This window comes from Podarcis filfolensis (assembly GCF_964270895.1).
Source record: "Podarcis filfolensis genome assembly, chromosome: 12".
Taxonomy (NCBI): Eukaryota; Metazoa; Chordata; class Lepidosauria; order Squamata; family Lacertidae; genus Podarcis; species Podarcis filfolensis.
The window spans coordinates 24,712,026-24,727,608 of NC_139614.1; the positions used below are offsets into that span (position 1 = coordinate 24,712,026).

The 15,583-nt window shown below is 40.4% G+C and overlaps 1 protein-coding gene across 4 annotated transcripts in view; it reads left to right on the forward strand.

Moving 5' to 3' along the window:
• The first annotated feature begins 3,947 nt into the window (after positions 1-3,947).
• Positions 3,948-15,583, forward strand: part of CDCA7L (cell division cycle associated 7 like) — a 64,591-nt gene continuing 52,955 nt past the window's right edge. For 2 of the 4 annotated variants that reach the window (XM_083578741.1, XM_083578742.1), the window contains exons 1-2: positions 3,968-4,337; positions 12,325-12,432. Coding sequence is in view for 1 of the 4 variants with exons in the window: in XM_083578740.1 (XP_083434866.1) it covers positions 4,323-4,337 (15 nt within the window). In the remaining 3 variants the exon portion in view is untranslated. Of the gene's footprint in view, positions 4,338-12,324; positions 12,433-15,583 lie in introns of all 4 variants that reach the window. The other 2 variants (XM_083578743.1, XM_083578740.1) reach the window with 2 other exon arrangements.

Below are 15,583 nucleotides of genomic sequence, written 5' to 3' on the forward strand. Positions count from 1 at the left end.
AAACCACATGAGGGCACTCTTTGTCTAGTGAGCTAGCCACCTTCTGTTTGTAGCTTCTCTGCCTAAGTTAACTTCATCCATAAATGCTGAGCCATTTTGTTTATTGCTCTTTCTCAGCTTGAGACAAACAAAATGTCTGATTTTTTCCACTCTCTCTCTCTCATCTCCACTCATCCTACAAATAGTTCGTGCATGAATAAGGCCTCTGAACTCCAGAAATTGTGAGTGATTTTCTCACAAGTGCCACCACCCACCCAGCTGCTCCCAGTAAGCTCTTCAGTTCCTCCTGAAATGTGACACTGGCTCTGTCTGACTCTAGCAGAGCTACAAATATAGTAAAAAAGAGAGCAAGCTGCTGCTACTTTAGTCTACAGGGTAAAGATAATATCTGTGAAAATTTCTTTATGTAAAAACAAAAGCAAAAAAAAAAAAAAGAACACAGTTCCTTAAAGCACAGCAGAGAGCAAGTCTGGACTAGAACCTTCTTCCTGATGTACTACTAATTCTTTTTTAGCTTACATGGAGGAATGTTTAAAAAAATGTGATCTCCCATCGGTAATCTGAAGCAGTACCATCCACTCTGCTACCTCAGGATTCCATTTTCCCTATATGTAGACAAGCTTTCTAAAAAGAGCCCCTTGCACATACAACTGTAAGGTTTTCTGCATGATTGGAACCCCTGCTTGTTTGGGCATTTTAGTCACACAGAGCGAGCTCTATGTGCCCTGTGTGCAATTATACACATAGGTTCTCTTTTCAGACCTTATTAAAATGTGTGGAGAAGTTTATGTGCAACACCATTCTCCCCATGCATTCACGTAGCATCTAAAGGGGGGGGGGTTCTATTTCTCTGTAAAATAGAGGCAGCAGTTTTAAGAAAGGGTGTTAGCAGGGACTAAGCTTGGTCTATAGCAGAAAATATCCTTGCACATTCTGATTTTATTCTAAGTAGTTACTGACTATCCCACTTCCTTGATATTTGCCATTTATTCTTGAAAAGGGCAAGTGTTTTTTAGATGTATGAGAAGGGTCATTGTAATCAGAGTTATTCATAACAATAGCTATGAATTTATCATTTGTATGCATTCTGTATGCCAACTCAAAACGTTGTTGCTGTCAGTCCCTTTAGCCACACACGCATGCACACACACTTTAGTATATTAGCAAATATTGCCTCAAACAGGTGCACACTAATTATTTATCTATGTATAGCAGCCCTCCATTTCCCCTCCCCCAGATACACAGCCCAGGCGAACTCGCATCTCCTTTTCATCCTGATAAAGAAAGGGTGTTCTATTCATAGGAAAATAGTTGGGTCGGGCTCTCTGGGGCTTTTTGTTTGTGCTCCACGGGGTGCCTAATAGCGCTGCAGGGGTAGGAATCCAGTCACGCAAGCAACCTACAGTATACACTGCCAACCAAAAAAAGTGTTAATTAAAGGGTGTCAAATTCAAGGAGAACCAGAAGTGGCTTGGGGAAGGGGTGAGGGGGCACATTTTCCATAGAGAAGAGCATATAGAAGAGGTGTCTTCAGACAATCTTTCCCCCCCTTCTTTCTTTCATTTTTGTGAATTGTTCCATAACTGGATACCAGGCAGCTTTGCAGTTATGGCAGACATTCAGCTAGCCCTCTTTATTGTTTAAAATCAATAAATATAATTAAACTTACACAGTACACTCCCCACTGTTGTTGACAGTAGTTGTTTTATCTGAATAAAGAATGCTTTCCAGGATTTTGTAGGAAGTGCTGCATATTTATGCAAAAGTTGTCTATTAAATCTCTTGCATAGCATTTGGTACACAAAAGCTTTAGTTTCCACTTTGTATTTCAAAGCACTGTGCAATTTGCTATAAAAGGTATGAAAGCAAATAAAAGTGTCTGAATGTTCACGCCGCATAAATCAGACTTGTACATAAACTGTTGTGAGTGAAGCTTCCCCCTTGAAAACAAGTTAAACTCTACACATTTATTATTTCTTGTACTAAAATTGCTGGGGTTAATTTACTTCTCGGTGGAAAAGGTAAAATAATAATACAATCATTCATAAGTCAACATTATATTGCCTGCATATAAAATGTTTAATATATATTGTTATAGACAGAAACTGAGGGCTTACAATAACATACTGAATTTAATTAAACTGCTGGGACAGCATTAATGTGAAAATTGTCACACACTGAAGTCAGTTACTGTTTTGTCCCACACCTGATTTCCCCCCCTGTGTAATATAATGCATACATTCGCCTCTGTTCCTGTCTTTTGACAGTTGATTGATAAATGTATTTGGGAATGAAATCAGTATAGACTAACTCCTTAAATTTAAGCTGAATGGTGTGATATTTGAATCATACATTCATCCTTTTAGTCTGAGGTAACAAGGTGCTATGACTTATCGTATTTTTTGCTCTATAAGACTCACTTTTTCCCTCCTAAAAAGTAAGGGGAAATGTGTGTGCGTCTTATGGAGCGAATGCAGGCTGCGCAGCTATCCCAGAAGCCAGAGCAGCAAGAGGGATTGCTGCTTTCACTGCGCAGCGATCCCTCTTGCTGTTCTGGCTTCTGAGATTCAGAATATTTTTTTCTTGTTTTCCTCCTCCAAAAACTAGGTGCGCCTTGTGGTCTGGTGTGTCTTATAGAGTGAAAAATATGGTACTTAAGTCTCTGCATGTGCAAATGAGATTGCTCACCTCATCTGCTAAAAGCGTGTCTTTATTTCATCACAGATGGATCATGAATGAAAATAATTGAGAAGATGGCATTATTCTATGTTACTCTTCAAGTTAGTAGTACACATGAAAAGGTAGCAGCCCCTCAAAGGTTAGGTACCACCTAAGTGGTACATAGGGTTGATAAGCAGCCATAATAAATGGACACAACTTTTTACTTCTAGGTCTTTTTGTGTGAAGGAAGGCAGAGACAAAAGTGTGCAGAACAACTGAGGCAGCTCTTATTTGTGCAGCAGGTTAAATTCCTGCCATGCAAAAGTCAGAGGTTTGCACCCATGCACACCTCCATACAGGGTTGTAGCTATGGGGTGACAAGGTGGGCCCCCACTGGAGTTGCAGGCTATCGTCCCTCCCCTGCAAAATCGGTTAAAAATATGTCCATAAATATAAATATTGGTTGTTGTCTCATAAGAAATGATTTTAAATAGAGGGTGAATTGAATCGATGGAAGGAAGGGGGTTGGAGGAGAGGCAGAAAGAAGAGCTAATTTGTCTGTGGCTAGGGGGAGCAATCTGGACAGTTCTGCCAGGGGCACAAGATCACCTAACTATGGTTCTGCCTCCATACAGGCAAGCAAGAAGCATTATGAAAGTCCAAGGACATATTCCAGCCCAGCAAAAGCACTCTAAGAGGGTCAGAGGTGCCAACTTGAATAAAATATTGGGGGCCCCTGCCCTGCATAATCGATCATATGACGGGGTGTACCCACACCATTTGAATGGCAATGCCCATCAACTTTGGGGGCTCCCGATGCCCACAAATATTTAATTCGTAACCCCAAAGGGACTTGAGCACCTTTGTGATCTGAGGAGAATCCTAATGACTGGATAAAGAGGCCTGGAATGAATGGACATGACTGACTTAAGTCCATTCATTCCAGTGGGTCTCCTCTGAGTTGGACACAACCCTCAGTTATGAGGGAAATGGATTCTCTACACCTGTTGACATGAATCTTCTGCTTGTTGTATGCTTCAGAGTTGAACTCTTTGTGACAAACTATGGGTGGCTTTAAAAATATATATATGAAGGATATAATTATCATATAGTTGTTTATCTATATGCTGCAGGGCTGTGTATTTTTGTATAACTGTTATCTGAGTGATTACAAACTGGCAAATGGTTTGAGGTAATTTAGAATCTTTTGTTTGATAGGCAAGGAATTGGCGGGAACTTCCTTTGGGAATGTTGAGGAGAAACAGGTGATGGCAGTTAGAAGTGAGAGGAGAGCACTGACGAATGTTGTGAGGGAGGGCAGTGTGGGGAGAGATTGATGGCTGGGCATTTAGATGGAAATGGTTATTATATTTAAACAAAAGGATGTCACAACTCAAGTGCATATAGAAAGGACTATCAGGACAGTGCAACAAGCCCTGCTGCACTAAAAAGTTTGAGATAAAGGGAAAAGATGTACTTGAATTAGCTACTGGAATCCCAAAGCTTCGACAGATTTTTGGATGTTTTCTATTCTTATTTGTTTTTCTTACCCGATTTTTAAAAAAGAAATAAGTTTGAATATCACAGCCCAAAATCACCTGACATCTAAACAATAATAAAGAAGATGTGAGGCAGATCTCCCTGTGGAAAAAGTTCTCTTCATGGATTTATCTACAGTAGGTAGTTGTTAAACTTAACAGATCAATAGTTTCAAAAGATGTAAAAAGGAAGAAGTGCTTAATACCACATATAAGAATAATAGGGAATGGGTAAAATAAGGGTTTAAGAAGCTCTGTATTTGGGAAGGTTAAAAGACCTGGTGCACATCAGGTACCATATGTCAAGCAGCAGAAATATGCCCCCCACCTCCAAGTAACAGTAGGGTAACTTCTTTACTTAAATACTGCCATTTTTGGTGTATGTTTTTCCTAGTGGACCAACATACATGTTTTGTGCTCTGCAAAATATGAAAAATAACCAGTTGCCATCTATAAAAATTAAGTGTGAAAATCTGCAAAATATCTACAAAATGAACAACAGTATGATGCCAAGATTGTGTTTGGTTCAAAATAATGATGCGGCTGTTTACAGGAGCCATAGAAGAAATCTGCCAAGTACTGAACATTGTACCCCATTGATGTACTGTATATAGCAACAGAAAACCCAGATATACTTGCACCAAACACAGACAAGCAATAGTGTAGTTACAGAACTAATGAATTGGTTCCACCGCAAAGTGCCCCTAAATAAATTCTCATTTGAACTCATTTTGGGCTAACTTCGGATTAGGTATGTTCTGTAAGACACCTATCACTATATCAAAAGAGAAAGAGGAAAATCTGTTAGAGTAATATTTCATTTCATGGGAGATGTGATGATAATTAGAACTTTAGTATTTGATGAGTGGGTGCATGGAGGAAAGCAGTTCTGAAAACAGGCGAAAACTGAACCTAGGGGAAGCTGCTGCAATTTTGAGCCAAGTTCTAGTAAGGTTTGTTTGCTCCACATTTCTGTGACATCGTTTTATTGTTTGCAGCAGCAAATGTTATAAGAAATCTCTAGCAAAGAATTGTCAGTACCTCACCAAACTACAACTGCCTGATCCTTTGGGGGAAGACTTTAAGTGATATAGTAAACCAGTATATATTGGTAGTGTATACACATCATTTAATAATGTAGATACATCCACATCATTTGTGGAAATATCTGGAATCTTGGATTTAAACCAATTCTCAGATCTTAACAGCTGGGCTTGATAGACTCATAAAGCTGGAATGGACTGCAGGATTGTAGTCCAACCTGCCCCCACAAAAACTGGATCAGGGCACACATTATGATTTTCTCACACTGCAACAAGCATCCCTGACCAAAAAAGGTTACCAACTCCACATTACGAACCAATGAACACAGGCAGCTCTCTCCATACAATAGATAATGTCATGTAAAGCAGTGTTCATGTCATAACTTTTGTTCATTTATTGTTTCAAATTTGTTGCTCTTAGAAGTACTTGACCCTGAAGTCATTTAATGGTTTTCTTTACTGTAACACACTGAATTTGGCCTGGCAGCTCACAACCAGTGCACCGCCCTGGGAATAGAGGTGATGTGATCTCATTTTGCCTGATCATTCTCAGGAAGGCACTGGGTAAAAATTCACCACCTGGAATAGGGTAGTGTAGGTAAAACCAGATCAAAAAATGGGATAACTGAAAGTGTGAAGGTGAACATGTGGACATTTCAGCCAAATGTCCCAAATATAGGACATTCTGTGCCAATTGATCCCTGTAACAATATTCTAATTTCAGTTATGATTGGTAAATTTTGTGCAAATCAGTCTGATGTTGACAAACATAACCAACAAATACATTGGCACTTTAAAAATCTTCATAAGAAAATATTAAATGCTTCTAAACTATATGAAATACTGTAGAATTATGGCCAGCTTTTAGATTTTTCCATGCGCTTATTTCTCCTGCTTTTTAAAAATGGTGTCACGCCTTGCATATAGTAAATATTTTTGGTTTTAGATTATATTAAACATGCATCTTTGAAAATTTGGTTGAAACAAGTGTTCCCTTTTCTCCTTGCTCATTCCATGATAAGTGCTTTATGTTTGGGGTTTGCTAATGCAACAGTCATTTCTGAGAGCTATCCAAACAGAAACCACATCAATAAGATACTAAACCCTTAATTACAGTAATGTATGTACTGAGGATTCCTCCTCCTTCTCCCCTGCATCCCTATTTTGCTTCCACCCCAAACCTTTCTTCATTCCCTTGGGCACAGACTCCTAACTGCAGCATCTCAAACCCATCACAGCGCGTGCACTTAAAACGGCTGCAGGAAATTTGTTTTACAAGGCTGGTTTTAACTGAACTACCTGCTGTGCACCACATTGCTACTGTTTGGGAAATGAATGATGGGAAAAGCAAGTCTGTGATTTCATTTGTTCAGACCGATTAGTCACACGTTGCATACGGTATCATTTGCTTGTCACTTAATGACTGACCAGCCTGCCTGAATCATTAGTGCTGTAGCGCAATGAAAGGAAGACATAAGCATAATGAGGAACTGAAGGAAAGTGGAGTGCTGTTTTACCTAAAAGAAATGGTGCGCAGAAATCCAGCACAGCTGCAGGTGTTCCAATGACAATGTGGGAAGCAGTTAGCTTCCAATTTAGCAGAAAATTAAGAGCGAAAAAACTGTTATTTGTGAGAGAAGATACTCATGGCAAGCAATCATCCATGCTCTATATCCACAAGATGAGCATTCAGCTGTCTTTGTCGTGACTTAAAACAATTGGTATCTTGGGCAGCATTCAACACCAGATTGGTGCTTATTATCTGCAGTTTATTCTTTCTTGGGATATTTTGTTTTTCTCTCCCCCCCCCACAACCATTTTATGGTTAATTTGCTTCCATGAATGTAAAACCATTTAAACTGAAAAATCTGGATTGTGGTTTATCATTGTGCTCTGAGCTGTGTGATGCAACATAATTGCCAATTTTCAGATTCATAATTCATTTTGATTCATGCAGCTTCATGCAAACCACACTTTTCAAACTACTAACAAGCTAGATTAGAGCCTGCAGATTCCTTTGGTCAAATAACACACGTTACAGAGCTGCGCTTTGTAAAGTCAAATTATAAATGTTGTTGACAAGACAAGTAACTTCACTTCCCAATCAAAACATCTTGGTTCTGGGAATCTAGGAAATAGATTCTGTATGTATAGTCTTAACAAACACACATAGTCAAGATGATTTGGGGGTATGAGTTCAGTTCCCAACAAATTTTCCTGTGTAATAATGGGCATGTTGCATTTGAAGGACATAGGAATTGCATCCATGACTGAAGTGTCATAAAGATGTGAAGTTTTAGGTCAGTTTCAAAAACTACTGCTGTTGTAGGCATCTGTTATAGAGATTTAACCCAGTTGTAGCTTGTGCACATTCTCTAAAGTGCATAAAAGTGCTCAAAAGGAACCACAAAATAGATTATCTGGGAGAGGAAAGATGTTCATGCTTTGGAACTGATTTCAACTTCTGAAAATGGTCTTCCAAATAAAATAACTTGCACATAGCTTCTTAAGATAGGACTATAGAAATGATTTTAGAGGGTCTTAAAGGGAGGGTTCAAGAAATTGATCTTTCATGTTCAGAGGCAAAACCTGGGGAAGGCATCTGACGAGTGTGGGTCAATGAAGTTTCCTTTACTGAACTCCGCCTAAAGAATTGTGATATTGGTGGCAGAAAGTTGGCGAATGGAGCATGCTTGAATTGGTATAAAACGGTTTTGTGACTTGTGAGACAGATGGCAAGTGATGCCTGTGCTGAGGGAGAGCAATATAACAGACTTAGTTATAGAATAGGTTGTACAATACAAAGAAACATAGGAGCCAACTCCTAGGGGTTGTGGGGGCTTCGGCCCCCACAATAAAACATTTGCAGGGGCCGGACCCCCACAAAGTTCATGAGCAATGCCATTCAAATGGTGTGTGTGCACTGTGTCATGTGATCGATTATGCGAGGCAGGAGTTACCTGGGCCCCTGCAATATTTCATTCAAGTTGGCAACCCTGCAAAGAAAACATTCCCCATGGGCACATTTTTGAAATTGTGTTATATGCTCTGAAATATTCCATTAAGTATTCCTACTGAGCCATTTTAATCTGGTCATCCTTTCTGTACAGTTGTGAATCCTGCAACCTACTTTCATAGCATTTTTTAGAACTCTCTTCTGTTTTTAGTAGGGCTGCCATAGGTCTGGAATTTCCTGGACATTACTGGGATTTCAAAGGAGGACTGACGTCCGGGGGGATTTCCAAAAGGTGGTGTGTTTTGTCCTGGATCTTAGGCAAGTCAATCAAAAAATTGCATTTGTAAAAACAACTTTTGGGGTGTCCTGCTTTTTCACTTTTTGAAATTCGGCAACCCTAGTACTTAATATAGGGACACGGGTGGCGCTGTGGGTAAAACCTCAGCGCCTAGGACTTGCCGATCGTCAGGTCGGCGGTTCGAAGCCCCACGGCGGGGTGAGCTCCCGTTGCTCGGTCCCAGCGCCTGTCAACCTAGCAGTTCGAAAGCACTCCCAGGTGCAAGTAGATAAATAGGGACCGCTTACTAGCGGGAAGGTAAACGGCGTTTCCGTGTGCTGCGCTGGTGCTGGCTCGCCAGATGCAGCTTGTCACGCTGGCCACGTGACCTGGAAGTGTCTTCGGACAGCGCTGGCCCCCGGCCTCTTAAGCGAGATGGGCGCGCAACCCCAGAGTCGGACACGACTGGCCCGTACGGGCAGGGGTACCTTTACCTTTACCTTTAGTACTTAATATTGCGCATTAGTTTCAGGTTTCCAAAGCACACTTAATGTTTTCTCTGCTCTTTATGAATTCATTTTCTCCCATTGGCTATCTTAGAGCTTGGCGGCTTTTTAAAAGTGCCTTCCTACTTCTTTATATATATTTTCTGGGACTTCTGCAAAGTATATACCTCTGCAAATCTTTGAAAAACCTCCAGGTAGATTTGCTAGATGTCTTCAGTCCTCCAAATCCAGAGTACAATTCCTGCCACATATACATTAACGACTGAATAAATGGCTCAACCCCAGAATTGTCTCTCATCAATGTCCCCAATTTCCCAGAGTCAGTGAAGTCTCCCTCTAGTGGCCAGTAACCTGTTGACTTTTTTCCCTAAATGCTTCTGTGCTCTTTTCTGCTTTCAGTTTGGGCTGAGGAAAAAAATGCTGGATCAGCAATGTTACATTCCCCCTGGGAGCACCCTCTAGTGGTGATGTGCAGCCATGGTTGAGAAATAAACTTTTTCATTTGTTTCCACCACCGTGATCTATTTTCTTTTAAAAAATATTTTAAATGAAGTTTCACTTGAACATTTATTGTTTCTTTATCAATAACATTTGTATGCTGCCCCGTAACAGTGACTTACAGTAAATATAAAAAAAATCATATGAAAATTCATTAAAACACTGCACAAATATGGGATATAAAATCAACTGTAGTAAATCTGAAGGCTGGGAGTAAAGCTACAAGAAAACATGAAGAAACAATTGGTTCCAAATAACAAAAATACATTTGCTGGCAAAATCTATAAAGCATCTTGGAATTTGGCTTACACTGGATTATATATATATATATATATATATATATATATATATATAAAACTGACAATCATGAATAATTATTCAAGAATATTGAACAGAGTTTAGGTTTTGGAGTTCATTCCCGTTTTCCTAGATAGGAAGGATTGTTATTTAGTCGTGTCCGACTCTTCGTGACCCCATGGAAGGATATTGGAAGTAAAAAATAACATTTATCCCCAAATCTTGTTTCTGTATATAAATATCCCATGACAGGAATGGAGGCTGGTCTGTTTTGGTGAAAGGGTCACTGCCCCAGCAACTTCAGTCTGCCATCAACATCTGTCAGATTCTCCATCTTAGTCTCAGGGCTACCCTTTATAGCAGCAGAGAGAAAGATGGGAGCAAAACTCAAGAATTCATTTGGACAGGAAAACCACCTACACATTCTTGCTGATTAAGTGGCTAGTTTTACTGCATTAGAAGGACTGGACGAGGCTCCTCTGATAGCTTGTTGGTTGGAGGACCTTTCATCTCTTGCAGCATATGAAAAAATCTATGTTTGCCTGCAAGTGCAAAGAGCATAACTTTTTTGAGATCTGAGACCCCTATTTTGAACTATTTGTGTGGTATACATGCCATATGGGCTCTGCCAAAGCCCTACGTCCCCCTTCACCCCCTATCCAACCCACCCTTCACCTTTTCCTTCTTTTTAATACTTGGTTTTGACCACATGTGCCTGATTTTCAAAATGGTATTGTGAATTGACATCCTTTGCTGGTATGTTTTCTTTTTCCTTCTTTGTACTGTTATGGAAAAACTTAAAAACCAATAAACTTTGCATTTTAGAAAAATAATACATGAATATTTCACTATACCATTCATGAAGTAACTGGTAAAGGACTTTTGCATTCCACCAACAATATCTGATAAATGATCTTGACCAATCATTGCTTTGCAAAATAATGATAATTACAACATCCTGAACTTGTATAATATCAGCAGTTTTGTTTATTTAGTTCTTCACAGGACATCCATCATGTCTGTCTTTTTTTTTGTTTTGCTTTACATTTTACAGCTTTCTTTTGCTCCCTGTCTGTTCTCACCAGCTGGTCAGAGAAAATATTCAGCTACACCCTATTTCCTTTTGCTTAATAGACACACTGTTCTGTTCTGCCAATTTTGTGTATAATAATTTCTTTCCCCCTGTATTCATTTCCAATACACTGGTCAGCTTTCAGCATCTACTTCATTAACCATAGACTATCAGCAGTTTATGAAGGATATTTTATTAGGTTGGAGAGGGCGGGGGGATCCTGTTCCCTCAATCCATTTTTGTATGGTATTCCTAGATTTGTGCGTTTGGTTTTACTCTTATAGTTTCAACATTTGTGCTACTAGGTTCTGGGTTTTTATTTAGCCTTTTTTATGCATATATGCACTCCAATTTGCCAATTAGAGAGGCATTAGGGCAAAGAAGATGATTACTGTTGCTTGCCTTCTATAACAATTTTAAATGTTAACTATATTTAGAATGAAAGAATTATATGAGAACCAAACACACATTACAAAGAAGACACATGAGCATCATCAAACTGCATCCCTTCCAGTATGTGTATTTGGGGCAGGGATGGCACACGTGTGTGTGTGTGTGTGTGTGTGTGTGTGTGTGTGTGTGTGTGGAAACAGGAGCAGCAAAGTAGATTTAGATGTGATAGTTGTGTCCCGCATGTTAAGATCTCTGAAAGAAAACAGTATATGTTAATAATGGGAGTCTAGCAATTGGGGTGTAACAAATTGTGGGGCAAGCCCCTTGTTTGAGAGTGCCTGTACCTGGGAGGGAAAGTGCTGCAAGGATGGCTATTTCAATAGCTTGGAACAGTTTGGTGTGTTCCAACAGATGAGTAAGGCTGTTTCTTTGTTATGTCTGTTTGCCCACAACACATACTGAGTCACAGATACAGCCACAAAGTTTTCAAAATTGTAAAGTTCCTGAATGGAATTGACATGGGCTTGAATGACTTTTTCTTCAGTGTAGTAAATCTGAGAAAAATGTAAGCAGGTTGGGTTTCATCACTGAAACAAGTCCTCACTGATGTAATAAACAAATGCAGGTAGGAAATGTAGATGGATCACTGGTAGAGCTCTTGTGCAGATTGGTTGTGATGAGTGGCATGGTTTTTCTCTTGTATGGTTTGTCTAGGTGCTATAAGTTCCACATCAACTTCATCTGCAATTGCACTTCTTTATTATTTTGCTAAAAGTTTCCTCACTAGTTTTCCTGTGTTGTTTCATTATCCCCAGTAACTCTTGTATAGGTGATTTCATTTTCATTACATCTAACTTCACAGACTGCAGAGCTTGGGTGTCTGGCTCTAGCAGTGAATAATATTTGTTTATTATAACAAGACAAACAATAAAAGTTGTTGTCCATGTTGCTTGATCCTGCTGATTGCTTGCATTGGGAGACAATGCTTATGTGATTTTCTGCAAACACACAGATATTTTTGTATATATTTTTTTAGTCCACTATATTTCACATAGTACAGCTTCTGTTCATTTTCCTCTATAGCATTTGCATGTGGCTTTTTCAGTCGCTGTTCAACTGACACCTTTTTCCTGCTCGTGACAGAAAGGAAGTTAGAAGCCTCTTCATGAGAACCACTATGCCATCCAATATGTGAGTACTTCTTGAAACTTAATTGAAGTCTTTGTACCTAGTACAAACTTTGTAATGAATGTGTCCTGCACCTCTCATACTACTGGCTGGGAAAATAAAATGCAATAATGACAATCAAAGGCGCCATAGCACTTAGTGTCTCTTTCCCAAGTAAAGGATTTTTGCAACCCATTTCCCAAGAGCCTTGATGGACACCTTTGGTTTCTATTCCTGGCTACTACCACCCCCATCTGTCCTTCAAAAAGCAGGGCTGTGTCCAGCAGCACTCCCAAGCTCCTCACCAGATCATAAAAAGGCACCAGAACTCCTTTGTTTATAACTGTGTTTTTAGGCCTTCCAAATTTTGTAACATTTGCAGAAGCGGCAGCATTAGATCAGAACAAGTAGCATTCATCTAAGCTGTCTACTGGCCTGGCATGGCTCTCTTGCAGAAAAGTGCAGAGAATCCAAGCCTGGCAGCCACTGTCAATAGGAATGCTTTCAGAGGTCATTCTAAACCTCTTGTTGACTAGCTGGATATGTGTGTATTGATGCACATGAAAATAAATAAATGCATTTAGAATTAGAGGGGGCTTGTGCTCCCTTGCCCCTCCAGTCCACCGCAAGCACCACTGGTTACAAGAGTACATGGATCTCTTGACAACAAGGGCATTGGGAAGGAAACCTCTCTGTTGTGTATGTGCCGCCAATCCAGCTGGGTGCACACATAGGCCTGTCAGATAAGCGGCAGTCGTACTGGTCAACTTTGGGGCAGTAAAGGAACCAGAGGGGATAAAATCCAGGCCTTGCTCCACCTCCCAGATAAAAACAGAAGTACATTTTATCACAGTCTAGTGATGCAAGTGTTAAATGACTAAAATGTGGCAAATATAAAGGAAGCTGCTTATGCATCATATTAATTTCTGGTTTTCAATGAAACTTCAGAATGTATTGACTTGTAAAATTTTGATGTGACAGTGAAACAAATTGAACCCACCTGCTGGGGGCAACAACCTACTGAGCTGAATGAATGAAAGCCGATCCTTTGTTCTTAATCTTTGAATTCTTTACTTTCTCCCCCCTTGACCTCCCCCCTGCCCCCCCCCCCGCAAACCGTTTGTGATCCATTTGAATTCAAAATCAAAATAACATAAAAGAAAATATACATACACATGGTGCTAACCAGCAGCACATCTATTTAGGATCTCAAGAGTGATGACATCCTTTCCCTCTTCTAGGGCCAAATTCTTCTCTCACTTGGACTGGCAAGGTTGTTTTGGTGTAAAAATGAGGGAAATTTATTGTCCCTGCTGTGGCAAAGAAAAATAAAATGGTCTCAATGAAAGAATGCTAGTGGTGAGTTAGGGGTATCCCCACAGAGTAAATTGTTTGTCAAAATCACATGATTCATTGTATTTGTCTCCAAGTTAGATCCCCCTACTGTGGGTTTATATTCTAGTGAGTCATCCCGGTGGGAGAGTGAACCTCAAAGGAAATGGCTAAGTGGTTATTATATATTTTTAACTGTTCTTCATTAGGCAAAAGTGTGTTGATTTAATCTCCTTATCAAAAGCCTCCTTTTATAGCTCCCAACATCCTAAACAGAAAAAAATTGTCATGAAAGACCCAGTGCTTTTGGGGGACAGTGCTCACAAGTAAGGAGCACTTTCACCTCTCTGTTTTTGTGCTACTCATGGCACTTTTATCAACATGTGAGTATTGGCACCTCATTTTTTTTTTGTAAAAAAAAAAAAAAAAAGCACGGGAAATACTTACCCAGTATTCTCCATGTAAATAAACTACTTCTCCCTTTTTAAAGCCATCAAAGCTAGACTGGTCTGTACCAGATTTGAGCATGGTTTTATTTTGAGACTATTTGGTCAGCTGTTTGAGACACGGGCATAGCGGGTGGGCGCTGGGGGAGTGTAGCCCTGGGCGCATGATTTTGATTGGGGCGCAAACCTGCTGCCCCCCCCCCCACAGGGATCCGCATCCTGTCCTGTCTGCCACCGGCAGTCTCTGGGCCTGGCCTCGCTGCTGCATCCCCAGTCCCCTTGTTGAAAGGCAGCCCAGCCAATGTCAGAGGGTTTTGCCCACCAAGGCCAGCGTCGTTTGGCTAGGCTTCTCCCTGCGCAGGTAGGCAGACGGTGCAGCGTGGCCCTACTTTGCTGTAGTAGTGAGGGCTGGGCTGACACAGTGGGCTCTGTGAAACTTCTGAGCCCGGCCCCTGCCCAGCGTGTGTATCCCCACAGCGGCAGCAACAAGGGCTGGCTGGTGCTGTGGGTTTTGTTCGCCCTCCACACCCCACCCACCCCACACGCCCTGGGCTCTGGCAAACGATGCAACACCACTGCTTTGAGAGCCACTCAGAGCTATAAAGTGGGATATAAGTATTCTAAACAAACAATGGTTTGCCTAGTACTAGATATTAAGCCATTAAAGCTCATGGCCACTACCCCATCCTTTAGCAATGAATTCCATATATTAATCACGCTTTGGATGAATAAGTAGGCTACTTCCTTCTGTCTGTCCCAAATTTCCTACCAAATGTCTTGTTTCATAGGCTTGCTTTTACCAAACCCTCTCTGTTAATTTGAGGCTCAACAGAAGAATCCAAAGTTAAATCTATGGAAAACTGTGGAAACTTGAACACTGTGGCACTTTTCCAAAAGGGAAGTCTACTTACGTTCTCGGTTCCCCTGCTACTGAAGGGGTCTTAAAAATGTGAGGATTGAAGTGTCTAGGTGCACCTGTACAGACACCATCCCTTTATGTCAGACATAACTAGCACTGGAAGCCTGCGCTGTACTAGAAATGTCACTGAATACACTTAAAGGAGAAACCAAAATTGCAGCTGAGTGCAGCTACAATGGATGATTATAATACAGAGCAAACTATTTCTAGCAACAAAGGCCCTGAGCATATTAACTCATTCAGTGAGTTGTATTGTGTATAATTCTTGCTTACACTTGCTGTCATGCGCCGTAGTTAAAATTTACACTCTTTTATTGGACATGAGAAGATATTTTTATTTATACCCTCTTTTGTTAGCCATTTGGCTTCATAATAATTAATCAAGCCACCAAAGCATTATCATAGTGGGGAGTGAGGAGGACTTATTTGCATTATTAAGATATTCTAACAGGGTATCTCAGTGTGTTAACAGCTCAGC